Raw genomic sequence first — 28,000 nt, forward strand, 5'->3', positions numbered from 1 at the left:
CAGATGAAGCTGCCAAGTTCACTGTATGCTAATCCGCTCTAACGACAGTCATTTGATTCTTGGAAACACCTAAAGAGAAACCTAATATTTACAGTAGGCAACAGTGGGAGGTCACTTAACATAGACAGTACCCGGGATGAAGTATTAATGGTAATTAAGGTTGGGAAATCTATAGCCCCTGGGAAGGATTATCTTGCCTTGCGGTTACTTTTTCTTTGGGAAGTTCCTAGGATCAACGTCCCCAGGGGGTCGGTCTCTGACCAGGCCTCCTGCGGTAAGTGGTCTATTCAATCAAGCTGTTGGACGCGGCTGTGATTTGTAAACATGACATTATAAAAAGCATAAAAATCATCATTGAGTTTCTTAACATTAATAGCCCAACTTGTTTTTAAAGTAGCCCAAAAAGTCGCAAGTAGCGAAATTAAAAATTTGGGAGCACGAGGCTCTGAAAAGTAGCCCAATTTGCTACTTGTAGCTGAATCTGGCATCCCTGCCGCGGCTGGTCTTCAGGCTGCTTCAGACCCGCCAACCTCTTGCCACCCACTCGCTGACCCACTCAGCTTACGCCAACACCTGACAATGATCTTTGCACACACGCAATACCCATAGAATTCACAGCAGCAGATAACCATCAACCGAAAAAGGCGAGGTGGGGAGAGAAGGATCAAGAACTGAAGCTCGACCAGCAGCGAGTAGACCAACTCCATACCCGCCAAAACCTTTGAACTTCGCGGCAATGTGAACAAGACATTCCCCGCAAGGTCAGATCTTGCGTGTTCACAACAAATGGATGACAGCACACACACACACACACACACTTCCGCTCAAGCTCTAAAGATACTATTGGTCAACTCAGATACAGTAGTCAAGCACGAGAAACAGAACTGCTTTTAACAATGATGGTCTGCGAAGGGGGATAAAAAATATGAGATTGTGTTGGTCTGTGTGGATTAACCTAGTCATTTCAGATTGGTCTCCTGCTCACACGCGGGTCTATCGACTTTGGGAGGTAGTACTTATCTGTCAGTGACTTAAATCTTTATACTTCGCAAGCTAGCCTAGCTGTATCTGTTGCCAGCCCACTAGCCTAGCTGTACCTGTTGCCAGCCCACTAGCCTAGCTGTACCTGTTGCCAGCCCACTAGCCTAGCTGTACCTGTTGCCAGCCCACTAGCCTACCTCCACCTGTTGCCAGATGTGCTTGTAGAGGCCAGGAGGCTCCTAACACCTGCCTCCCCATTGACTCATCTCTCTTGTCTGTCTCATATACATTTAAAATTGTGTGATTTGAATTAAATCTCATCAAACTGTTTTTTCTGACAGTCTAACCCGTTCCACTTGTTGACACTGACAGCTTCTTTCCGATATCCTGATGATTGATTTGTGATTCTAGTTTGCACGCGTTGTGTAGGTGGGAGAGGCATGTGAAGTGTAGGTGGAAAAAATAGTAGAAGTTGCAGGCGCGCTGTCCGCCTTGCTGACACTATGCTTATGGGCTTGGTACTGTGTACACTGCGCACAGAAACATGACATATGCGGTCACTACGCACAGAAACATGACATATGTGGTCACTGCGCACAGAAACATGACATATGCGGTCACTGCGCACAAAAATGACACATGCGGTCACTGCGCACAGAAACATGACATATGCGGTCACTGCGCACAAAAACATGACATATGCGGTCACTGCGCACAGAAACATGACATACGCGGTCACTGCGCACACAAACATGACACACGCGGTCACTGCGCACACAAACATGACACACGCGGTCACTGCGCACACAAACATGACACACGCGGTCACTGCGCACACAAACATGACACACGCGGTCACTGCGCACACAAACATGACACACGCGGTCACTGCGCACACAAACATGACACACGCGGTCACTGCGCACAATAGCAACAAGGGGCTTACCATCACCTTCAGAACCCCCCCCCTGATGCGTCATGCTTTCGGAAAATGACCCAATTATTTTAAAAATTTTGAAAATAATTGAGCGGTTCGCATAAATAATCCCCCTAATAATTCTTCCTAATCACTGCCTTAGCAACAATATTTATGCGGCCGCATGCACGTCCATAAATCAGCCCCTCCCCCCCCCACATCACAACCTGTTCTCTTACAAAGAACGTCGCTTTTCGGTCGTATGCGTCACATGAAAAAAGGTCGCATTAGAAAGTGGAAGCTGGCGAAAGTGACCCGTACTGTCCCGTTTTCTGTTTTAGGTCCTCTGGTAGGTTAGGTGAGACCAACGCTTTCCCCACACACCCATATTCACCCTGGTTGGTGATCTGGTCAACCAGGCTGTTGGACGCAGCTGCTCGCGGCCTGACGGATGAATCAGACGAGTTCGCTGTTCAACTTACCCACCCACACCAGCCTACACAAACATTAACGATTATATTCCATGCCAATCCCGACACCATTGCCGAAAAGAATATGGAACCTGCCCACGCTTGTGTGTTTTGAGCCTTACACACGGCTGTGTGGGTTAGCACGCTCTGGTCTCGTTGTTATAGATTCAGCTACTCGGAACAAGTTCCAAGTAGCACAGGCTATGGTGAGCCCGTGCTCTGGTCTCATCGGGGGAGGGTAATATGGACACAATGGGTGGGGGGGCAAGAGCGGGGGGCGTTGCATGGTTGGCGGGGGTGTTTCAAGACAAAGTATCGACCGCGGGACGACAGCATGATTTAAAAGTTTGGGGAGATTGGGAGGCGAGAGGAAATTCGCCAGAATTAAAAGCGGGAGAGAGGGGGAGAAAATTCCAAATTCCAACAAAAACATTACACAAGCGGCAGAATTGCCCATCGATTTTGAATTAAATGAGCAATTCAAAGTTAACGAACTTGCGAGTAACGGCATCGTTGAATTGTAAACACTGATCAGCTGACAAAGCACGTGTCTAAAATATAGATTTCAAGAGGTATAGAACAACGAAACATTGACTTATAACGAACAAGAACACGTGATCACCACTTCAGGGAGCTGTAGAAACGAACTCTAGTATCACACAAGAAAATAACAAAATAACAAATCATATTTCCTGGCCTTTGAACTTGGTGGGGAAAATTATGCGAGCTAAGTAACTCAAGTCAGACGCAAATAGAATGATAAACATCAGACCGGTTTTTTTTAAACGGTTGGAAAAGCCCGCGAAAATATAAACCCAATAATTGAAAGAGGGAAAACAGTTGCAGGTCACGTGACCAAAAGGATAGAAAAGCGGCACTTCCGTTAAAAAAAAAAGGCGGGAAAGTTGGAACTCGTTAAAAAAAAGGCGGGAAAGTTGGAACTCGTTAAAAAAAAGGCGGGAAAGTTGGAACTCGTTAAAAAAAAGGCGGGAAAGTTGGAACTCGTTAAAAAAAAGGCGGAAAAGCGGGAAAGTTGGAACTCGTTAAAAAAAAGGCGGGAAAGTTGGAACTCGTTAACTCGAACCAACCTACCAGAGGCGGGACCAAGGAGCCAAAGCTCAACCCCCGGAAGCACAACTAGGCGAGAGACCCACTCAGAACTACGCCAACCAGCCTCCCACCCACGCCTTCCGACCCTACGAGTAAAGGTCAACACCACTTGTGGGGTCGATCATATTCGGCTTCTGGGAGGAGGAGAGAGAAAGAGGGTAAAGAAGGAAGAGACGCGGAAGAGAGGGATAGGGAAGAATCGTGGAAGAGAGGCAGAGGAAACAGGAGGAGAGAGAGGAGATACAGTGAGGAGTGAGAGGGAGGAGAGAGGGAGAGGAGATACAGGGAGGAGAGAGGAAGAGGAGATAAAGGAGAGAGAGAGAGAGATAGAGGGAGAGGAGATACAGGGAGGAGAGAGGGAGAGGGGAAACAGGGAGGAGATACAGGGAAGAGAGAGAGAGGAGATACAGGGAGGAGAGAGAGAGAGAAGATACAGGGAGGCAAGAGAGAGGCGATACAGGGAGGCGAGAGAGAGAGAGAAGAGATACAGGGAAGAGAGAGAGAGAAGAGATACAGGGAGAAGAAAGAGGAGATACAGGGAGGAGACATAGGGAGGAGACAGGAGATACAAGGAGGAAAGAAAGAAGATACAATGAAGAGAGGTGGATGAGTAGATATTGAGAGAGAAAGGGTTTAGTGGAGTTAAAATAGACAAGGTTGAGAGGGGTGAGAATAGACCATGGTTGAGAAGTCTTAGAATAGACCAGGGTTGAGAAGGCTTAGAATAGACCACGGTTGAAAGGACTTCGAATAGATCAGGGTTAAAAGGGTTAAACACGAAAACGTTTGGAATTTGTGTTTTTCCTTGCGGATACTTGCACATAACCATATCACGTATTTATTGTGATTATTCTTACACACACACACATTTTATATACCGTGTATATATATATATATATATATATATATATATATATATATATATATATATATATATATATATATATATATATATATATATATTATATTATATATATTTATATATAATATTATATATTTTATATATTATATATATTAGTATATTTTGGTAGCAGTCTTTCTTGTAAACATATATTATTAAATATGACCGAAAAAGTAAGATTAATAATTCTAAAACGAATTTTCTCAATATTTCTTATGTTTCTTTTCACTGCCGATGGTAATTGAAAACTCAATTCTCCAAAATTCATTTTTATTTCTAGTCTGGGAGAAAAGAAATTTCTAGTCAGACTAGAAATAAAAATGAATTTTGGAGAATTGATTTTTCAATTACCATCGGCAGTGAAAAGAAACATAAGAAATATTGAGAAAATTCGTTTTAGAATTATTAATCTTACTTTTTCGGTCATATTTAATAATATATGTTTACAAGAAAGACTGCTACCAAAATATACTAATATATATAATATATAAAATATAATATTATTATATATATATATATATATATGTCGTACCTAATAGCCAGAACGCACTTCTCAGCCTACTATTCAAGGCCCGATTTGCCTAATAAGCCAAGTTTTCATGAATTAATGTTTTTTCGTCTACCTAACCTACCTAACCTAACCTAACCTAGCTTTTTTTGGCTACCTAACCTAACCTTACCTATAAATATAGGTTAGGTTAGGTTAGGTAGGGTTGGTTAGGTTCGGTCATATATCTACGTTAAAATTAACTCCAATAAAAAGAAATTGACCTCATACATAGAGAAAAGGGTTGCTTTATCATTTCATAAGAAAAAAATTATAGTAAATATATTAATTCAGGAAAACTTGGCTTATTAGGCAAATCGGGCCTTGAATAGTAGGCTGAGAAGTGAGTTCTGGCTACTAGGTACGACATATATATATATATATATATATATATATATATATATATATATATATATATATATATATACACACAAAGGTATGTACCATATAAATATTTTTATCATAAATATCCCAAGTAATAATGCTACTAGGCCTAACACATTTATTTTCTGACATTTCACCAACTACTGTACATAGAAAATACAAGTGCCAATGTATTCTGTACCTATTTTCCTTAGCTTGTGGTTGCTGTAAAACAAGCGAGGTATCCATCTTTATGTGATCATCATACAAACCCCGTATAGTATTAACCTACAGTGTTTATAAGACTTTAACACTGATAAATGAGGATAATTATATTTTTTGTCACTAATTAAATATAAGAGGAGCTCTACAGTTTATATCGAGCAGTTAATTTTAACAGCTCCAATAAAATGAAACTGGACTGAAGGCGTATATCTACCACTCACTTCAGTAACAATAACAAAATAATTGCCAAAACTGACAGAGAATTATGTCTTGTATGCCACAAAGTAGACTTTAGGAGGCATGGCAAAGGGAAACACGAGCAGTAAACCAACTTCTCCAAACATGCAATTACCTCACATTAATAATGACTGTACATTAATACTATCCTGTACATTAAGTCATTGTAATGTCTTCTCATGGACATAACACGGGATAAAAACCCTCACTTATGTATTTGTTAATTTTATGTAAAAGTCTTTCGCACTCTCCCGAGTTCTTTGTCAAGGTCCAACCGTCCGAGTATGTGGGTAGGACTAGACTTACATCTCAACGACTAATGTGGCTGCTACACTGGATCCGATCCTCTTAGCAATATCAATCAATCAATAGACCTTGGTGACAAAGCAGTCAGGAGTGTTTCATATTTATTTAGTAGTCCTGGATACAGCAGTGTCGTAGACGTTGAGACGAAGCCTGGAGCACAGCAGAGAGCTAGTGTGTGAAAGAGTTTATGTAAATTTTTACATAAAATTCTCAAATACCGTATATACGTGTGGGGTTTTTATCCTACAAACCGTACATTAATTGTAAATGGCAAAGGATGGACTGTAAACACATGAATTTGCAATGTCCTTAAATGCACAAGATATACTGTACATATATATATGCTGTGTATTATACCAGAGATATTACAACAGAGATGTGAACAGTGATGAACAGAACAGAGTTTCCAGTGAACAGAGATGTTCACTGGAAAAAAAATAAAACCATGATTCAAGCAAGGCAAACACCACTGCAACTCACTCCTAAATCTTTCCAATTATGAAAATAATAATAATATTACTGTACTGTAAAAGCATTCAAAACAATTTAATTACACTATTACTTTTACTCCAGTTTTTGTATCAGTATTAAATTTTTCATTATAAGGACCTTTAACTTTAGGAATCATAGACAAATAATCTTTTGCATTTCCTGAACACCCAATAACGTACACAATTTAGACACCAAGAATTTATCTTTCTGTGGTCAAGCGTACCTTATCTGACCACTACACATGAGCATGCATACACAGGACATTCACCAATCAACTTTTGGGGTCCAACATACCTGCACCTGCCATGTTATGCTTTACATAGGAAAATATATCGGAATTAGACTTCTATACACATCATATACAGTACTTATAAAACTTTATTCACCACTTTTTTACCCTTTTAAATATTGCAGAATCAAACAGGTAAAAACCATAATACACAATTTTTCCCATAAACTCTTGTGTTTTATCTCAAACAAAACAGTAAATGCTGCTGCTTGCATATTTTTATTACAACTAAACCAATATATCTTTTATGAAGTCATTAATAGCATTTTAAAAACATTAACAAAATGGTCCACACCAAAGGTCAGGTGTAATACAAACAAGGAGCAACAATTTCAAGTTCAACAAGCTAAAATGTAGGACTGAGAATAGGAGATGCTTTTTCACCCACAGGGTTATAAACCCATGGGGAACCGCCTATCCACTGAAGCTGTAAATGCCAAGACTCTTGGGTTTTAAGATACAACTGGAAAAGATCATCAAGGCAAATGGGGGGACCTTTGACAAGTCGCTGGCTTCCTTTCCTCATCGAAGCCGCTAGTATTACTGGCCCTCAGAACAAAACTAGTATTAGTGGCCTTCAGGTAAATTCAGGTACAAATTCCTTTACAAAATACAATACAGCATTTATAATTTAAAATACTGTACAGTAAACTCAATCCTAAAAAGGACTAGGCCTACAAAATGATTACAGGTTTGACAGTTTTATGTTTCTCCTTACCAATGCTTTCAAGTTTGGTTAAAGGAAACGTAGGCTGGCAATATGCTGGTAGGGTGGCATGCATTTAGGGTTGACATAATACAATACTAGCATATGCTCACATGCTAACTGCTTTACATCTTGAATAACCCCATAACAAACTAAAGTTTGTTATTTCAGAGTGACCACGAGAAGACTCGGTGGAATATGATGCATTATTAATAAATCAGGAATTTCATCAGGCTGTTTCAAAACCGAAGCTCTTATAGTTATAGTGAAGCATTGCTTCATATATAACTACTGTACTGCCCTCCTGGCAACAAATTTCTGCAACTACTGTTCAGTATTATGTTCCGCCCCTTAGAATTATGTGGTGTTATCTAATGTATTATTGTTTTATGTCTTGTAGCAATGAATACAGGCCACTTCAGCAAATAAGGCAGTAAAAAAACTTAAAGCGTTGCCTAACCCAGTTATATATGCATATATTTTTTAATTTATAAGACAACCTTTGTGTGCAATTCATGTGTACAATATGGCAATACACTAAACAAAAACAAAATCCATGTATAAAGATATATGGTGATTATACTGCTAGCAGAGTGATAATCCAATAGCTAGACTAAATATTTCTGCTATTTCTGTGTTATTTAGATTCATAAAAACTTACTTTCTGTCTTTCTGTTATTTACAAGTTACCTGTTTCAAGAGTTAGTTTACTCCTGCAGTTTGGCCAGGCATCAGACATTTTTGATGATCGGTAATGCAGTTGCTGGCAGCTTCCTACAGGCCCATAGCCATCCAACCTAGTGGATTTGGCACTTACTGCAGGAACCTTACCAATTTCTTAAATTTGTTATTTTTTTAATTGCCAGCACTTTTTGCTTTCTGGTTGAAGGTTAAAGAGCAAAGGAACTCCGATACTTGTACAATATAGTCTGATTGTGCTTAACCTATGCTTCCTCTACTCTTCACTAGGTGAAAAAAAAAAAAAGTTTGTGGTGTATCAAATGCCAGCACTCAATTACCTAAACTTAAAATAAGCTAGCTTGTGTCTAACCTGTACTTTCATAATAAACTGTATGGGCATTTAAATGTATGAGCCCCCAAAATACAACAAAGATATTTGTAGTGTATATAGTGTATTTGTCCTATTCAGTTTTTATACAACTGTATGAATGTAAGTTGTGTAAATTTATATAGCTGTTAACGTTCAAGTCGACTTCCCTAGCCAATTTATTTTTATTAACACATTTAGATACATCTGCATTTGTGCAACTACCCTAGAATATACGAAGGGGTGTACAGTGTGTCAAAAAACTAGCTACGTGATGCTAAAAATCCCCATCACACAGGATTGTTAGTCATACAGAGGCATGTGATCAGTTGTCTGCACTGGCAGACTCCAGGTGCATTATGAGGATATCATCAACACAAGAGTGAATAAGGCAGCAGTGATACTAAAAGTCCCCATCTCGCAGGATGGTTAATCATACAGGGAAATACGTTTAGTAGCCTGCATTATAAAATTTTGGGTGCAATATGAGGATATCCTCAAGAACACGAGAGTGAATAAAGTAATTGCAAAGATCCAGGTACCACCTAGCAGGGGTCTAAATGGTTTAATACCTAGGCATTGGGTGATGTAGTGTGGGAGATCAGGCCGCAGTTCCTGCTCACAGAGTTTGCACCTGCAGTGCTCAGGATTGGGAGATCCGTCACCTGTAGCCACCTGCCACAGGTAACGGTAACCCAACCTGATTCCTGGCAACCACTGTGTCGCACAGTCTGGTGGCTGTTTCCTCCTGCCCTAGGTTTTTGCTTTGATGTCCAAAGGGTTTGGAATGGATGGGGGAGGTAGAGGGATGGGGAGGTTGAAATTTTGGAAGACGATATGGGTGTACAGAGAGAGGAGGTTTGAAAGTTCGGTCGCCTGTCCACCATGGGTTCATATATGTGTGTGTCGTTTATTTGGTTATGTGGTATGTTGGGTTGTCAGTACATTTGCTGGGTGGCTAGTGTTTGTGTCCTAACTGGTGTCTGGAAACCCTAAAGCTGTTGGAGTTGGCTACAGGAGATTAATCTTAACATTAGGGTAGTTACTCTTCTAGTACAAATCATACCTTTTTATACTGTTGCTTTCAGGCCGTTGGGAGTCAGTAATGTCTCTCCTATCAGACCTGAGTGTTTGGTACAATATAGTCTTGACATCTGAGATGGGGATGCCTGGGTCTAATTTAACTTTTATCTTTGTTACCTAGCCAAACATTCAAGCAATTACTGTCGAGCCCATCAAATTGCCTTATTCCCGGTTACAATATCTTGTTGTACCGTAACAATCAGTAGTCCATCGCAACTCTGAGGATGGCTATTCAGGTACTCACCTACAGGCATTGTTGTACGGGATCCTTGTCGCCTTCCTTTACAAAATAAGACACAAGTCAGTCGGCCATGTTTACAAGGGCGAACCTGTCGCTTAGTTCCCGTTACTCCCGACGACACACCAAAGAAAACGAACACACCAATCAGAGACATTGTTTTTCTGGTTACTTTTACTTAATCAGTAAAGATTCAGATTCAGATTCAGATTCTTTATTCAGGTAAAGGTACATACATTGCAGATGAGTTACAGACATAATGGTGGATTTAAAGAAAGAGCTAGTACATACAATACCTAAAGCCACTAGTACGCATAGCGTTTCGGGAAAGTTTCAGTCACTTGAACCATTGGAGCCTCGAACTGCCGACCATAAAAACACAGCCCGCAGCTCTACCTACTGAACCACCAACACCCACAAACAGCAGTAAAGTTATTTAAATTTGCTTGTTGCATGCTAAAAAAAAATTGTGCAGTTAATTACATTAAAAGAATTTCGTCTTCACCTATTTATTGTTGTTCACTTTAAAGTAAATAATTATCAAAAGAAGGCACCAAGCCGGGAAGGCTATGGAGCATGTTTACTTTAAAGTGGAAGTGAAGTTATGAATACGGGACGATAGAGGGATGGCCTCCCTCCCTTTCTGCAAGATCGCCATTCGATTCCCCGATGGTCCAAGTACTGTAGTTTAACACAATTCCTTCACCCATTCTCTCAGTCCAGCTCCCCTTTTCCCTCCCTCCGTCCCATCCCAAATCCTTATCCTGATCCCTTCCAAGTGCTATAAATTCGTAATGGCTTGGCACTTTCTTCTGATAATTCCAATTCACTCCATCTCCAGCGCACAATCCATTTGTTCATGCGGAGAAAAGGAGGGGATAAGCTGTTTGAGAGCGTTCAGACCTGCCTGAGTGACGTACACACTTCCAGGAAACTGAGGGAGACACGCTACACGAGGGGATTAGCTCATGACCTCAGGGAATATGATGTACTTAACTGCTGTAAACCCTCTCACTAGTGTAATAGGTCTGCTCCCTGGAATGTACAGAAAATAGACGTCGAAATTGTACCCCTCAAGGTGAAAAAGATTCATCATGAACCGGGACTATTACGGTGTTTGTATGGAAGCATGATATCTCGGTTACCAAGAGGCAACATTTTACATGTATATTGCGACGGGTCGGTGGCGGAGGATGGCAGGGCAGGGTGTGGTGTCCTAATAAGAGAATATACGGAGTTTGGGACTGTGGACAGGGTAATTAATGTGGATTCCATCTCATGTTGGAATAGTGCTCAACGAGGTGGCGGATGACTTGGCCAAACGTGCCACATCAAAACCACAAGTTGACATTGAATGTGAATTCACAATGAGACAAATAAGAAGCAAAATCAGAAATATTCAGGCACAGGCAGGAGTGGAGAGGAGAGAGATAATGTATGAGAGTAGTCAAACCATGCAACACTACATCAAAACACCCATTTCACTTATGGTAAAAGGAGAAATGCTTGGAGTGACTCTGTGTACATGCGGCTCAGGCTTGGGTACAAATATTACTGGGAATATGGGATAGATGTTCATGATAATGACACGAAGTGTCAACTATGTGGTATGTTAAGGTCTCACACCCTTGCCCATTATGTTCTTAATTGTCCGTTGATTAATGTATATAGAAACACTGAGATAAGGACTGTTCCTGAACAAATAGCCTTGATGTGTCACAACGGAAAGGTTGATGATATTCTGGAGAGATATAAGAATTTTGCACGAAGACTAATTTTTTGTTGAATTATCTGCATGTCTCTTGCAAATTGTCTATACAGTATACCTAGGTCATAAAAGTATGTGTGTGTACGTCTGATACCATACTACTTGTGTAAAGGAGGAAATGTATATGTTTATCTCTCAGAATGTTTGGTAATATGTTTAGTGTTTGTGATGTGTGTCTATGTATGTATTAACACGATGTACTGAACGGGGTGAGAATAGCTTGAGCTACCTCATCCCTTTGTGTGTATTTTACCTCAATAAACTTATTTTAATTTCAATTCAATTTCAAAACCCCCACAAGCACAACTAGGTAAATACAGCAGCTCGACACAGCTTCCAAGGTGGGAGAATGTATTTATCTATGTCAATTCATTTGCTTATTTTTCTATTAACATTAATGTCCGATTATTGTTTTTTTGCGGAAGGTTACCCAGGTCCTAAGATCAATTATATATTGATTTATTTTATTATTTATATATACAAGAGTTTAATGCGTCTGTGGGGTCGACAGCTGGATGGAATGGACTCGGCCTGAGGATAGGTTGAGAATGGTTAATCCAGCCCTGAGCACAGTTTCCCGACAGGAGACATCTCCCGCCACGCAGGGTGCAGTCGCACCTCCACAGATCTCCAGTATCATCTATTGATACTGGTAATGGCTCAGAAGGGCCACCACTTACGGGCTATTCATGCCCGTGCCACCTTTTGGGTGGCTTAATCTTCATCAATCAATCACAGTTTCCCACAGTGAAGCACACGACCCCTGCTAGACCTACCGTGGCTCCGTCACATGATCTTCCCTTAGGATGTAACAAACAATCTTTTTTTTTTTAATTATTGTCGCCGGAGGCGGCTAGTTTATTGTGCACTCCATACTCATCCTGTGAGCGGTGGGAGGGGGATGTTACAAAAGACACATAAGTCTTAACCAGACTTTTACAGTTTACTGGTGCATCATATAATTAGTTAATAATGACACAATAACACATTTTTCTACTGCACTGTAGTTGCTATTCGACAATATATTCTTGGAGACAAGTCATTTTTCAGTAATTTAAAATAATTTTCAATATTGGATATTACAGCATTATGGGTTACAGAATGATGCATATTATGAATGATGTATATCATGAATGATGTATATCATGAATGATGTATATCATGAATGATGCACATCATGAATTTGGTGGTTTTGATTCAAGTTTAAGTACGTTTATTAAGACATTAAAATACTTGTCAAAAGGATAGCGTAGCCTAGGCTACTTCCACCCTCCTGACTGGTTCAAGTATGTTTATTGAGACAAGAAAGAAATACATCTCAAAGGGATAGAGTAGCTTAGGCTATTTCTACCCCCCTTCCTACTGACTGGTTTTAGTCTAGAGTTTCTGCGGTGATCTAAACGCGTTGACACTTCGCACACACTTTTGTCCTCTACTACAAGCGTCACCCTCAGCAGTTATTTATTTCCTAGAGACCTGTTAATTACTAGATGAACAGGTACATCTGGTGAAAGGATTCGTGCCTTAACGGCTCGGTCATGTCGCGAAAATCGAACCCGGGATCATTCAGGAGCACTGTTGTAGACCAGATACATATTTATATTCATAATTTGCTTGATAATTTGACACATTAATGTCTTATTTCCTTGAGTTATCTGCTAGTTGTTCTTACATAGCTGTGAGTCTCATGTATCATCATGCAATGGGAAATTTTGACAAAATTTTGATTTCGATTTTATCATCACCTACTGAGTAAATTAGACATATATATTTTCCAATATATCGGAGGAAATAGTTACAAAATTAGCTTCAGATATTGAGTGTCGTTTGGTCTAACGCCATTGACAATTGGGTAGTAGCTAACTAGGATCCAGTAGCACAGTAGACTACGTCCTTGACTCACAACCAAGGCATCCGCGTTCAGTCGCAGACACGCTGAGGCACTTTTCCTTTCACCTGATGTCTCTGTTCTAGCAGTAAATAGATACCAGGGAGCCAGGCAACTGTTGTGGGTTGCACCCTTCGGCTGGTCAGTAGTTAACCTAAGGGAATGAGAACTTCTATGTGCCTAAATACAACCTTCCAATCCTACTTATAACAGGAATTATTAAGGCTGAAAAGATTCTAGTTGACATATGCTGACAATAATAGGCTATACGATCAGCGCAGATAGTCAAATGAGTCTTTAAGTTGTATACCTTACAGTACACGTTTTCACTATGTTGTATTAGTGATAACTAATTAGTATAACTAATACATTATGCTGTTGTTGTTTAAGATTTAGCTACTGGGAACACAAAGTTACAAGCAGCACGGGCTATGGTGATCCCCCGTCCTACAAGCAGCACGGGCTATGGTGATCCCCCGTCCTACAAGCAGCACGGGCTATGGTGAGCCCCCGCCGTACTCACCCGACATCACTTGTAACAATACTTACTTAAGACACCACAACAACATGCTATTCCCGTGGCCACAGTACGCAAGACAAACATTCATTCAACGTTAAATCAATGCTATCAACGTTAAATCAATGCTATCAACGTTAAATCAATGTTAAATCAATGTTTAATCAACGCTATGAACGTTGAATCAACGTCACTGGTGAGTCAGTGACTATTCTGAGTCAATTCTCACAATGTTGAGTCAATGAACACTATTCCGGGTCAATTAACACTATGGTAAGTCAATTAACACTATGGTGAGCCAGTTTACACTATGGTGAGTCAATTACCATAATGGTGAGTCAATAAACATTATGGTGAGTCAAACAACACAATGGTGAGTCAATTGACACAATGGTTAGTGAATAACCATTGAGTCTATTAACAGACTGGTGGGTCAATTAACACTCTAATGAGTCAATTAATACTACGATGAGTAAAATAACACAATGGTGAGTAAGATAACACAATGGTGAGTAAGATAACACAATGGTGAATAAAATAACACAATGGTAAGTCAAATAACACAATGGTGAGTCAAATAACACAATGGTAAGTAAGATAACACAATGGTGAGTAAAATAACACAATGGTAAGTAAGATAACACAATGGTGAGTAAAATAACACAATGGTGTGTAAGATAACACAATGGTGAGTAAGATAACACAATGGTGAGTAAAATAACACAATATTGAGTAAGATAACACAATGGTGAGTAAGATAACACAATGGTGAGTAAGATAACACAATGGTGAGTAAGATAACGCAATGGTGAGTAAAATAACACAATGGTGAGTAAAATAACACAATGGTGAGTAAAATAACACAGTGGTGAGTAAGATAACACAATGGTGAGTAAGATAACACAATAGTGAGTAAGATAACACAATGGTGAGTAAGATAACACAATGGTGAGTAAAATAACACAATGGTGAGTAAGATAACACAATGGTGAGTAAAATAACACTAATGAGTCAATTAATACTACGATGAGTAAAATAACACAATGGTGAGCAAGATAACACAATGGTGAGTAAAATAACACAATAGTGAGTAAAATAACACAATGGTGAGTAAGATAACACAATGGTGAGTAAGATAACACAATGGTGAGTAAAATAACACAATGGTGAGTAAGATAACAATGGTTAGTAAAATAACACAATGGTGAGTAAGATAACACAATGGTGAGTAAGATAACACAATGGTGAGTAAAATAACACAATGGTGAGTAAGATAACACAATGGTGAGTAAAATAACACAATGGTGAGTAAGATAACACAATGGTGAGTAAAATAACACAGTGGTGAGTAAAATAACACAATGGTGAGTAAAATAACACAATGGTGAGTAAAATAACACAATGGTGAGTAAAATAACACAATGGTGAGTAAGATAACGCAATGGTGAGTAAAATAACAATGGTGAGTAAGATAACGCAATGATGAGTAAAATAACACAATAGTGAGTAAAATAACACAATGGCGAGTAAGATAACGCAATGGTAAGATAACACAATGGTAAGATAACACAATGGTGAGTAAAATAACACAATGGTGAGTCTGCGCACTCAGGTGCTGCGTCGTATATACTAGAATACTAACAAGGTTAAGTGACAGGACGAACAACGCCGTCCGAACAAGCGAACACGTTTGAACAAACGAACAAGTCTGAACAAACGAACAAGTCTGCCGTGAAGGTAGTAATTTACTGTGATGGTGCTCCATATATCTGCGTCACCATTTACGAAACCTGTATATCTTTTCTGAATTATGGCAACTTTGTTTACACTTGTCATAAGGAGGAAAAGAAGGAGAAAACCGAAGAGAAAAAATATGAAAACATTGAAGTAAGAACTATAAAAATAATTTTACAAAAATATAAATTTTAACAATGGTAAATATTAACAATTTATAATAACAACAATACCGTACATTTAGTTATAACTAGAACCAAATTAAAGGACGAGAGACTGATAAACACTAGTTTATCACTTATACACAAACAGTGGTTGGGGCCTTTTCCTTCAGGGGCATATAACTAGGATTTTAAAAGTTGCTCAATTGCAATCAAACTTTTTTTTGACTTGTTCTATATGAAAAGGGCTGCAATTGTTCCTAGTTTCAATTTCGTAGCCTAAATAGAAAGTGAGATTTTTTTTTGTTTTTTCAACGAAATTTGCACATTTTTAAAAATTGACTACAACGACACGTTTCAAATTCAATCATTTATGTGACACTCTTCTCTCACATTAGCATATAATAAAGAATTGGTATGACCAGATTTTTCGAAATATGTTTAGTTTTACTAATACAAATAGTCAAAGTTCCCCCCAAAATATGCAAATATATCATGTTTATTCCTATTTATAAAATCAATAAATGAACTTAGGAAAAAATACTTCTTACCAATTGTAGAGACATAAACTCTACATATAAGGTGTAAGTTTCATGTTAATTGAATAAAAAAGTGAAAGAGTAGAAGTTACGTTTATGTTACTTGAAAAAAAATTAAAATTGAAGTCCAAGGTGCTGCCATATGTGGCTGAGGTTGACATCAACCAATTTCCTCCAAAATTGGCACCCTTACAGATAGGCTTACGTGCAGTCAGGTGTATAAGTTTCATGCAAATCGCCCGATAAACAAATTAAAAAAATAAAATAATTTTTTTTAACTAATTTTTTTTATAAAACTAATTATTACATTTTTTATTATATGCAATTGTGATAGCTGAGAATCATAGACATGATTTCAGTTGACACTTGTGTTTGATGTTAATTTTTTAACATTTTGGAAAATTGTTGACACATAATTAAATATTTTTTTCTCCCTTCCTATTTATGCTACGATGCTGAAACTCGGACCAGATGAAGCCCTTTTTATATACAACTAATCAAAATAATTTGATTGAAATCGAACTAGTTTTAATTTTTTGCATATTTGAATATTATGCCCCAGCCCCAGCCAGAGGTCGCTGCATGGTGGCCTCCAGTTTGACACAACGGTGGTTGAATTATTTCTTCTCTTCCGACACTTCTCGTCCTTATTTCTGTGTTGACACATAGGGAACTTCACCTGTGGTGGCAAGGGCGTTGGTGGGTGTGGCAGTGGGTGTGGCAGTGGGTGTGGCGGAGGATGTGGCAGTGGGTGTGGCGGAGGATGTGGCAGTGGGTGTGGCAGTGGGTGTGGCGGAGGATGTGGCAGTGGGTGTGGCGGAGGATGTGGCAGTGGGTGTGGCAGTGGGTGTGGCGGAGGATGTGGCAGTGGGTGTGGCAGTGGGTGTGGCGGAGGATGTGGCAGTGGGTGTGGCGGAGGATGTGGCAGTGGGTGTGGCAGTGGGTGTGGTGGAGGATGTGGCAGTGGGTGTGGCAGTGGGTGTGGCGGAGGATGTGGCAGTGGGTGTGGCAGTGGGTGTGGCGGAGGATGTGGCAGTGGGTGTGGCAGTGGGTGTGGCAGTGGGTGTGGCAGTGGGTGTGGCGGAGGATGTGGCAGTGGGTGTGGCAGTGGGTGTGGCAGTGGGTGTGGCGGAGGATGTGGCAGTGGGTGTGGCGGAGGATGTGGCAGTGGGTGTGGCAGTGGGTGTGGCAGTGGGTGTGGTGGAGGATGTGGCAGTGTGTGTGGCAGTGGGTGTGGCGGAGGATGTGGCAGTGGGTGTGGCGGAGGATGTGGCAGTGTGTGTGGCAGTGGGTGTGGCAGTGGGTGTGGCGGAGGATGTGGCAGTGTGTGTGGCAGTGGGTGTGGCAGTGGATGTGGCAGTGGTGTGGCGGAGGATGTGGCAGTGGGTGTGGCGAAGGATGTGGCAGTGGGTGTGGCGGAGGATGTGGCGGAGGATGTGGTGGAGGATGTGGCAGTGGGTGTGGCGGAGGATGTGGCAGTGGTGTGGCGGAGGATGTGGCAGTGGGTGTGGCGGAGGATGTGGCAGTGGTGTGGCGGAGGATGTGGCAGTGGGTGTGGCGGAGGATGTGGCAGTGGGTGTGGCGGAGGATGTGGCAGTGGGTGTGGCGGAGGATGTGGCAGTGGTGTGGCGGAGGATGTGGCAGTGGTGTGGCGGAGGATGTGGCAGTGGGTGTGGCGAAGGATGTGGCAGTGGGTGTGGCGGAGGATGTGGCGGAGGATGTGGTGGAGGATGTGGCAGTGGGTGTGGCGGAGGATGTGGCAGTGGTGTGGCGGAGGATGTGGCAGTGGGTGTGGCGGAGGATGTGGCAGTGGGTGTGGCGGAGGATGTGGCAGTGGGTGTGGCGGAGGATGTGGCAGTGGGTGTGGCGGAGGATGTGGCAGTGGGTGTGGCGGAGGATGTGGCAGTGGGTGTGGCGGAGGATGTGGCAGTGGGTGTGGCGGAGGATGTGGCAGTGGGTGTGGCGGAGGATGTGGCAGTGGGTGTGGCGGAGGATGTGGCAGTGGGTGTGGCAGTGGGTGTGGCAGTGGGTGTTGCAGTGGGTGTGGCGGAGGATGTGGTATATTTTTACGTCTTAGCAGCTTTCCAACACCGTAATAACGTCCCTGGTGCCTGGTTGCGTTGGGTGTTTGCAAGGAAGGAAAAGTAGCACTTTGTTTGATCAAGGAACAGTCGCACGTCCGTCCCCAGGAGACCAGTGGAGGAGAAGCTTCCATAAGTCAGGAGGCGCGAGACGGAAGCTGGCCCCTCACTTGCATGGTATAGAAGTAGCTCACACAACTTGGTAGACAAAGATAATTCCACTTTTATCACAGAAGTAGTTAGGCACCATCTTCCTCACCACCTGTATACAAAAAAAAATATACTTGTAAACACCAGATTAAGTCTTTTGGCAACAAATCTCATTACTGTGGAGTCTACTTTTGTCTAAAAACCCCATAGAGTTGACGCATATTTAAGTCGGGATTTAGACCTCTGGGCCAGGTACTGAAACCGCTTACATTATTAAATGGAATGTTTTCTCACTAATATTTCACATCCTGGCACCCTCGATTACTGCTGGGGTGCCTAGCGGCAAACAGTGCAAAGAGAGGTGCCCAATCGTTCCTCCCTGCCCAGGACTTACGAATTCGTGAACTTTGGATAGGTGAATATGTGTGACTAATGAGATTAGCAGTTGGCTTCACCCGGGAAGAGTAGCGATACGGGATACTGTTTTGTTTGTGTGTGTCGAGGTTAAAGAGACGGTATCTGTGGGATTATCCTATGTTTAGCTGCCAGACAAGGGCGCCGAATAGAGAGGAGAGCGACAGGTGCAGAGTTCCTTCCATTCCGTCAATGTCTATCTTAAGATTGTCTACTAAGACAATTCTTTTGTTCCTCTCTCTCTCTCTCTCTCTCTCTCTCTCTCTCTCTCTCTCTCTCTCTCTCTCTCTCTCTCTCTCTCTCTCTCTCTCTCTCTCTCTCTCTCTCTCTCTCTCTCTCTCACCCTTTCTCCCTATCTGTTTCCCTTTACCCTTTATTCTCCCGCCCTCACCCTTCCTTCCTTCCTTCCTTCCTTCCTTCCTTCCTTCCTTCCTTCCTTCCTTCCTTCCTTCCTTCCTTCCTTCCTTCCTTCCTTCCTTCCTTCCTTCCTTCCTTCCTTCCTTCCTTCCTGCCACACTCACCTTGTGCCATTGTCCGCTCTTCTCCAAGAGATTCATGCGTGTCTCCAGGCGCCCTCTGTACTCCTCAACGTTGTCCAGGTACTCCTGCCGCATCACCACCACCACCAGGCCTCCTGCAGGCACGCCAACACCACCATGTAAAATGAGTTGGTAATAATTATTGCTATATACAACCAGTGACGTGAACAAAAGAGGTCTTAACCGTATAGTGTCGACCCACTGAACTGACTGGTAACCAAGATGTAATCATTTTAACTGAATGAAAGAGACTAGATCCCCCTAACTGACTTGACATATAGTCCGGATACCTTCTCAACGACGGGTTTTGATGCTCTTACCTGGCTTGACGAAGGATATCATGTCATCGATGCCTTGTACAGGGATGTGCCCCTCTCCCATCCCTCCTACGTTCACCACTACGTCGAACGCCGCTGTCAGAATCAAAAATTTATTTAATTTTACTATATGTACAAGAATGTAAGAACTCTTGTATATATATATACAAAAGTATTACAGTCATACTCTACCTACAGTAAGCAAACTTGGGATACTTGTCTAAGTTTTCTGGTAATATATTATTTTTAATGACTTACCCATTCTTTGAACATTTGTAATATAATTATTTTATATTCTTGAACTTTTCATATTCAATCACATAGTGACGCAAGATATGTGAATAGTTCTGCTGACAGAATTAACATCTGATGAGTTCTACGTCAGCAGGTGGTGTTTTACAGTAGTTACTGCTACAAATATATTCTATTATCCATTCTCTCTTACTCTTCATTTGTTTTTATTTAACAAAGAAAATGGTGCATTTCGAACCATGTGATGGAGATACTGTATTAGAAATTGGATTTGTTGAAAAAATCTTTCAACAAATACAACTTGTGTATATTTTTAAATAAAATTATTATTATTATTATTATTGAGAAACTTACTTCATTCCCGTAGTGCTTGAATGAAGCTGAAGGAAAGATTCCTTCACCTTCATTATTATTAGTATTATTCCCTATGTAATGACTGTGTATAAGATAGTAGCAATCCTATATGCTGGCCATGCTGAATGCTGTACAGACACAGCATTCAGCAAGGTCATATTATTTCAATCTCAAGCCTTCAAGAAAAAACACATTTTATAAATATAACATTAATATTCCTTGCAACAGGTGTGAACTGCAAATCAATTCTTCCCAAGGAGGCATGTGAGTGACATTAAGATTTGGCCAGACTGCTTCGTTGTGTTGGCTCACCTTTGGGGATGGAGGAGTCACCGTGGCCGAGGAAGTCCTTGTAGGCTTTGGAGTAGACGCCGGTGTTGGAGAGTATCTCCAACATACCCGAAGATGGCTCCACCGCCTCCACCCACCTGTCGCAAACTCCTGTTAAGTTCTCCCACCATATCTCCCTCCATATCTCTCTCTCTCTCTCTCTCTCTCTCTCTCTCTCTCTCTCTCTCTCTCTCTCTCTCTCTCTCTCTTCCTGTCATCTCTTCCTATATTTATATGGAAGGCTTGAACTTAGGCTTACTTAGGCTTGAACTCACGCGACCTCAAGATGCACTACTTGGCCTAGTAAGCAAGGCCCAATTTGGCTAACAGGCAGATTGGTTTTCATTATTTTCAAATATTTATTTTCAAATTAGTTTATTTTAATTAATATTATTATATTATATCAAGAACATGCATTACTGACTTAGTTATGTTAGGATAGGTTAGGTTAAGATAGGTTTGGTAAATTTTCAATGTTAAACTAAAAAAAAACTAGAATCATACATAATATAATGAAGGTCATCCCTAATGAAGGGTTAACTAATTAATAAAAGGTTAAATAACCCATACAAAGGCGTAAACAATGGCTTACAAAGGGTATACTTAAAGCTATTAATACAAAACATGACCTTGAGAAGAAGTATAGGTAAGAAGTCGTCTCCAAAGAATTTTCAAAGATTTACTCATCATTACTGTCTAAAATAATTAGGAGAGCCAAAATAAAATGCAACGAAAATAAATTTACCCAAATTAAGTGCAACATTAAGAAAACATGGAGCACTATTTCCCAAATATTAGGATCAAAAAAATTTTTGAATAAAAAACAATACTCTTATCCAATGACGATTATGTGCTTTCAGTCTCTGACACTGCTATTGAATTCAATAAGTTCTTCCCATCCTTGGCACATCCCTTGCTAATGATATTCCGTCCTCCCTGATTAATGTACCTTACAGGAAACTATCCAGAGTCTCTGTACCTAACTCCCGCTAATTTCACTGATGTAAATGAGATAATCCTTTCTCTTAAAACTAAGACAATTGCCCTTGCTGAGATACCATCTCTAATTTACAAAAAAGCCTTCAGATTTCTAGCTCCTGCCATTGCATTGCTCTTTAACAAATCAATTGAACTCCAAACGTTTCCGGCTATTCTAAAAAAGAAGAGAGTAACCCCTGTCCACAAATGTGGTGATCTCACTGATGTCAACAACTTCAGACCTATATCAATTCTGCCAAACTTGTCAAAAATATTTGAAAAGCTAATCTAAAAGCAGATTTACTCTTTTCTAGCCAAACACAATATACTTAGCTCCTACCAATATGGCTTCAGACCCCCAAAAAGCACTAACGATGCACTGATTAGTATGATTAACTTGATACGTGCAGCTCTTGATAAAATGAGTTCCCTGTTGGGTTATTTGTGGACCTACGTAAGGCTTTTGACACTGTCAACCACCAAAACCTTCTTCTTAAATTACATCATTATGGAGTCAGAGGTCATTCCCTCCAATACCTTCAGTCCTACCTTACTGACAGGCGCCAGTATGTTTCTGTGAATAATTCCATTACTCCCACCCTACCCATCAACATTGGTGTTCCACAGGGCAACATACTTGGCCCTCTCCTCTTTCTCATCTACATTAATGACCTTCCACGTGCCTCTCAACATCTCAAACCAATTTTATTTGCAGATGGAAACAGGAGGCAGGAGGCCTCTGGGTTTCAATTTGGAAGGTGCCAAGGAGGAGGAAGGAATGAGGAAGATGTGCCAATAGTCAGCAGTGCCAACACTCACGTGAAGCCTCGCTTGTACAATTCGATGCCAACTTTGCCAGTGCCAGCGGCGACGTCAAGGACCCTGACCTCTTCCCTGCGGGTGTCTGGCACCATCTTTGCCACCTCCTCCGCTGCCATCGCTGGCCCCGCGTACGTATTCGAGTTCATCAGCTGCATAAAGACATCTTTCTTAATGTTTATCACAGACTCAGTGGATGAAGGCATCGCTCTGGAGGAGGAGGAGGAGTAGGAAGAGAAGCAGGAGCAGAAGGAGGAACAGGAGGAGCAGGAGAAGAAGCATTCTTCTCAGAATATCACGGGGGTCACACTAACATCATGGAGGGTCACATTATATCCTCACACCGACAACATAACCCAGTTCTATTCACCATTTTATAACCCGGTCTTACCGTCATTCACTTGCCACAGGCCACTCCGTCTTTGCTAGAAAACATAACCAAAGAAACTGAGATAAAGAACGATGAGGTCCTGACCTGCTCGTAGGTTTTGGACCAGGCAGAGTAGATGTCCGCCACCTCGCCGGGGCTCCGCTTCTCCTTGAAGAACAGACTGTTCATATGGAATGCAGCGGTTTGTTCATCAAAATTGTTCTCCATCTGTGATTGGAGGAAGAAAGAAAGAGTAATTAGGAGCTGCTTAACTATGCTTCTCAGCTGTACAGTTATTGAAGGTGGAGAACTCCTCCTAGCACATGCAGGCGATGAGTCACAATAACGTGGCTAAAGTAAGTTGACCAGACCACACACTAGAAGGTGACGGGACGACGACGTTTCGGTCCGTCCTGGACCATTCACAATCGACTTGAGAATGGTCCAGGACGGACCGAAACGTCGTCGTCCCTTCACCTTCTAGTGTGTGTGGTCTGGTCAACTCCTCCTTAGCACATCTTCAGCTCTGTACAAACCTTCTACAGATTTCTTAGTGTTTTCTTCACTTGGAAAGGAAATGTAAAAAATGTACTTTCTAAAGATGTTACACCTATACTTGGCCTGACGCGTGTCGCTAAGTTCACACTAGTATCCTCAGAGGCGGTGGGAAAGAGAAGATAAATCGACAAAAAGCAATATATATGGGTCATGTACTGAGAGAGGAGGTCAGCCCGTTCTCGAGAGCGTTCCCAACGTCAAGAAACTGTCGTGCTAAAGTGACCTTATTCTAACTTACCAGAGGACTCAAAACAGAACACAGGAAACATTACGTCAATTTGGCAAGCCGCTTCTATTTTCTAGTAAATCAGTTTTTGACCTTAGTATATCTTGAGGTTATCTACAGATGATTTCGGGGCTTAGCATCCCCTCGGCCCGGTCCTCGACCAAGCCTCCTTTTTGTTACACATCCCCAGGAAGCAGCCCGTAGCAGCTGTCTATCTCCCAGGTACCTATTTACTGCTATTTACCTATTCATCAGGGTGAAAGAAATTATGTCCATTTGTTCCTGCCTCCACCGGGGATCGAACAAATATCTCACTGATATCCCCAGAGTCAGGCTAAATCTGTACAAACACTCCGTGCAAATAAAAGGACCCAGTCTTTGGAACTAACTCTCCGATGAATTAAAAATGTTCCAACCTACGCCTTGTTTAAAAGTGGACCCAAAAACTCACACTGTTCTTGTAATACTCACTTCCCCAATATTAGTACTTGAGATAAATTAAGTACTTCATCTCTAATTAAGTACTTAATTAAGACAAATTAAGTACTTCACTGGTGATTATCAGTGTAATCACCTTATCAATTTACACTCTTGATATAATACCTTACTACTACAATGTCACGGGAGACATCTCCCGTCACGCAGGGTGCAGTCGCACCTCCACAGATCTCCAGTATCAGCTCTTGATACTGGTAATGGCTCAAAAGGGCCACCACTTACGGGCTATTCATGCCCGTGCCACCTTTTGGGTGGCTTAATCTTCATCAATCAATGCTACAATGTATTTTTTTCACCTTCTTCTTCTTAATAGTGCAGTTTGCATGAAGGGTGTATCCTCCCGATGACTGCACCAGTACAAGTGGTGGGAGACGCCTTTACGTTGAGAATGATAAGAGTTTCAAAAGTGTTTATTGCGTTGTGCTGGAGCAAGAGGAGCTGTGAGTGCAACACAGGTGTGTCAGAGTGTAACACGGGGAGGGATTTCTCGACTTATCTTTCCTTCTTCTTTTCCCCCTCTACCCGTATTCTTACTTTTTATTCTCTACAAGGGACTCCAAAACTTTTACTAAAGCCGACTCCACGCCACGTGGTCCTAAGACGATTGACCGACTTAGGATTCTACAACCCGTATGATGTGACCTAGGCTCTGAGCAAAACCCTAGAGTCGCCTCCGCCGCCACCACCAGACCAGTAACACAGAGCAATGATCGAGGTCTGGATCGATCATGCTAATTAATCAACCTTGGGGCTTGATCCCCACTAGTAACCGATGAACCAATGGAACCTTAGAGTGTGGAATTAATTACACGGGAATGATGAATTCCGACTCGATGTTAGAATCGGTGCCCAATCCAACTCTGCCTCGTGTGGACCACGTGACCAGGACAAGTTCACATAACTTGAACATACACATGGAAATAATAAAAATGCAAGTTATTAACTAATTAATTTATTAAAAGAAAAACTAAAACAAAATCTAAATATGTTCACTCCCTGTCACTTTAACACTCCCTACTTGACCTGAATGGCAATGAGTTGACTATCCCTATAAAAAAACTCATAAAGCAACTCTACCTTGGGCGACCAGCTCTAGATTGATTGATGAAGATTAAGCCACCCAAAAGGTGGCACGGGCATGAATAGCCCGTAAGTGGTGGCCCTTTTAAGCCATTACCAGTATCAAGAGCTGATACTGGAAATCTGTGGAGGCAGCTCTAGATGTTGGGGGGGCTGGTCTTGGGAGAGAGGTAAGATGGTTGACCTCTCCCAGTTGATCTGGTGTCCACACTGATCTCTCCTCGTCTGGTCTACCCCAGACTAGAGCATTGTATCCTTCCGCATAGTCTACGTTTTACCAAGTTACTAGCAAGGTTTAAGTTATAACAATTAACCTCTGTTTGTACTGAATTGATCCAGACTGGTTGAATTATTTTACTGAAGTTAAATTACACAAGCATCTAACGGCCGAGCTGTTCCCGATCCCCAAAATGGTTACTTGAACTTTGAGAAATAGTGGACATCGTCAACTCTGATGACCTATGACCGCCGGTCACTGGCGCCTTACAACTTAGATCCTATTCGTGACGTCACTGATGGTGACTTAACTCAATAATTAGAATACTCTTGATATTGTACCCAGTAATATTATACAATACAATTTTAATACAAAATGAATAAAGGCTAATTTCTCTAACTTACTGAATACTATAGGATGATTCATTATACGCAGCTATGAACAAGGCGTCGATTATTTTCACCGCGAATTCCCCTGGGGTCAGGTCCCGGGTCACCACGCGGGCTCAGCTTCCCATTCTCTTTTGTCGATAAACCACTCTGGATAATTCTTACAACCAGCCTAGTTTGTTACAAGAGGGAGACGTGCCCATCTGTTGTGCTTATGGCATCAGCTGATCCTTGGTGCTGCGGCGAGGCAGTTTCAGTTTTTTTAATTTTGCCTCGAGGGGCGAGTTTATTGGGTAGCGTCACTCATCCTGTGAGTGGACACACCGCCATAGTGACAGTATTGGGTAGCGTCACTCATCCTGTGAGTGGACACACCGCCATAGTGACAGTATTGGGCAGTGGCACTCATCCTGTGAGTGGACACACCGCCATAGCAGCATGTACAACACTCCCCAATGGGAAGAAAACCCGCTGGGTTGTTCATCCTGTCACTTGTACCCAGACACAGCTGGGACTGGCTTATCTGTCTCAAGTAAACAGCTTATCAAACAAGAAGATTAACATTTGTCAACCTTTAAGTACTTACTTTATCTTGCGGGTGTAAAATGTGTGAATTTGTTAAGAACAGCATCTATATTTGATAAACAATATTTTCCTACCTCAATCAATGTGGGGTTTATCATTCTACACATATTCCTAATGACCCGTAGATGTTCACATTCTCTCAGGTAGTGGTCAAGGCGGTGTCCATCATTCTCACCACACATTCTGCAACTCCTTTGCTCAACTGTTGTTTCCATTCCGAATCACCATGGATATTTGTATCCAAGACGGATTCTGCGAGGCAGTTGCCTTCTGTGTTTGGCTGTTGGCGGCGCCAGGTATAAATGTGGCGCGGGTCACATATGCCCCAATTTGTTGGTCGACTAGATATTAATCGACTATTAATTATCGACTAGAAAAAATTGAACTAGATTTAGCCAGTACTTTGACTATTTGATATTTTCCCTGTAACGAGAGCCCGCCAAACACACCGAAACTACGACGTTGGTACAACGTTCGAACAAGTTTGAACACCTAACCAGTTATAAAAATCAATATAGCAAGTTGTAACAACGTTCTAATACGTCATAAATACGTTAAGCCAAGATGTAACAACTTTATTACAAGTTGTAACAAGCGGAAAATAGAGACAGTTACGGTTTGAGTTTCCATGGAGGTCACCTGTTCCTAACATATGCTCGATGGTAAAGGGTACTTTGAGTGCGATAAATACTTGCTTGAAGATTATACTTGGTGAACAAATCCACAAGGGCCGTGACGAGGATTCGAACAAACGTCCAAGAGCATCCCAGACCCTGCCTTAATCGACTGAGCTACGACATGGTAAAAAAATTGCAACCAGAAGTTCTACTGAACTTACTTGGATCCTGCAGCCTCTCCGAGACTGCAGGATCTGAGCTACCATGTCGTAACTCAGTTGATTAAGGCAGCGTCTGGGATGCTCCCGGACGCAGGTTCAAATCCTCGTCACGGCCCTTGTGGATGTGTTCATTTGATGCATCACGCTATTGTGATTTCTGTGTGTAATTACACTTGGGTGTATTTTTCTTATCAGGCTGTTTATAGGCGATCCAAAGTTCGAGTCAATAGTCTACCACCCACACGATGAGTATGGAGAGTACAATAGCCTACCACCCACAGGATGAGTGTGGAGAGTACAGTAAATTACCACTCACAGGATGGGTATGCGATGTAGAATAAACCAGGCACCGCTGGCGGCAACAGTGTTTACCTTGCTAGTGGTGTTATCTCTGTGAGAACACAGTTTCCCGCCTTGTTGTATGATTACCTCGACGGCTGCTGGATGTGCTCTGGTGGTGGAGTGCACTGATCCAGGGTTTTATAG

General features: G+C 41.5%; 3 protein-coding genes across 8 annotated transcripts in view; 1 reads left to right on the forward strand and 2 right to left on the reverse strand.

Moving 5' to 3' along the window:
• The window catches only part of stmA (Protein EFR3 homolog stmA), a 51,848-nt gene extending 41,784 nt beyond the window's left edge, over window positions 1-10,064 (reverse strand). For 3 of the 6 annotated variants that reach the window (XM_069309618.1, XM_069309620.1, XM_069309619.1), the window contains exon 1: window positions 9,919-10,064. In XM_069309618.1, coding sequence (XP_069165719.1) covers window positions 9,919-9,928 — 10 coding nt within the window. In that variant the 5' untranslated portion in view covers window positions 9,929-10,064. Of the gene's footprint in view, window positions 1-6,842; window positions 6,862-9,918 lie in introns of those variants that run through there. The other 3 variants (XM_069309622.1, XM_045763319.2, XM_045763323.2) reach the window with 2 other exon arrangements.
• A 5,462-nt stretch (window positions 10,065-15,526) lies between these two features.
• Window positions 15,527-18,667, forward strand: Mst84Dc (Male-specific RNA 84Dc). The gene is made up of 2 exons (XM_069309730.1): window positions 15,527-15,547; window positions 17,189-18,667. Exons 1-2 carry the CDS (start codon window positions 15,527-15,529, stop codon window positions 18,665-18,667), a joined length of 1,500 nt encoding a protein of 499 aa, XP_069165831.1.
• On the reverse strand, window positions 18,493-27,989 carry LOC123771164 (methyltransferase-like protein 27). Its single transcript, XM_045763616.2, has 7 exons — window positions 27,887-27,989; window positions 23,229-23,351; window positions 22,754-22,905; window positions 20,939-21,054; window positions 20,024-20,116; window positions 19,686-19,798; window positions 18,493-18,862 (listed from the first exon to the last, which is right to left on the reverse strand). Exons 2-7 carry the CDS (start codon window positions 23,349-23,351, stop codon window positions 18,791-18,793), a joined length of 669 nt encoding a protein of 222 aa, XP_045619572.1. The 5' UTR covers window positions 27,887-27,989; the 3' UTR covers window positions 18,493-18,790.
• Between the last annotated feature and the right edge of the window lie 11 nt (window positions 27,990-28,000).

The sequence above is a fragment of the Procambarus clarkii genome, chromosome 65 (assembly GCF_040958095.1).
Source record: "Procambarus clarkii isolate CNS0578487 chromosome 65, FALCON_Pclarkii_2.0, whole genome shotgun sequence".
In the NCBI taxonomy this organism is placed as follows: domain Eukaryota; kingdom Metazoa; phylum Arthropoda; class Malacostraca; order Decapoda; family Cambaridae; genus Procambarus; species Procambarus clarkii.

Excerpts from the sequence above, each read along its gene's own strand:
- Mst84Dc (XM_069309730.1), top strand. The coding sequence starts at position 15,527 with ATGGTGAGTAAAATAACAATG. Across the intron at positions 15,548-17,188 it reads TGGTGAGTAAAATAACAATG|GGAACTTCACCTGTGGTGGC; the intron begins GTGAGTAAGATA and ends GTTGACACATAG.
- LOC123771164 (XM_045763616.2), bottom strand. The coding sequence starts at position 23,351 with ATGGAGAACAATTTTGATGAACAAACCGCTGCATTCCATATGAACAGT. Across the intron at positions 22,906-23,228 it reads GGTCCAAAACCTACGAGCAG|CTGATGAACTCGAATACGTA; the intron begins GTCAGGACCTCA and ends GTCTTTATGCAG. Across the intron at positions 18,863-19,685 it reads AGAGCGGACAATGGCACAAG|GTGGTGAGGAAGATGGTGCC; the intron begins GTGAGTGTGGCA and ends TTTTGTATACAG.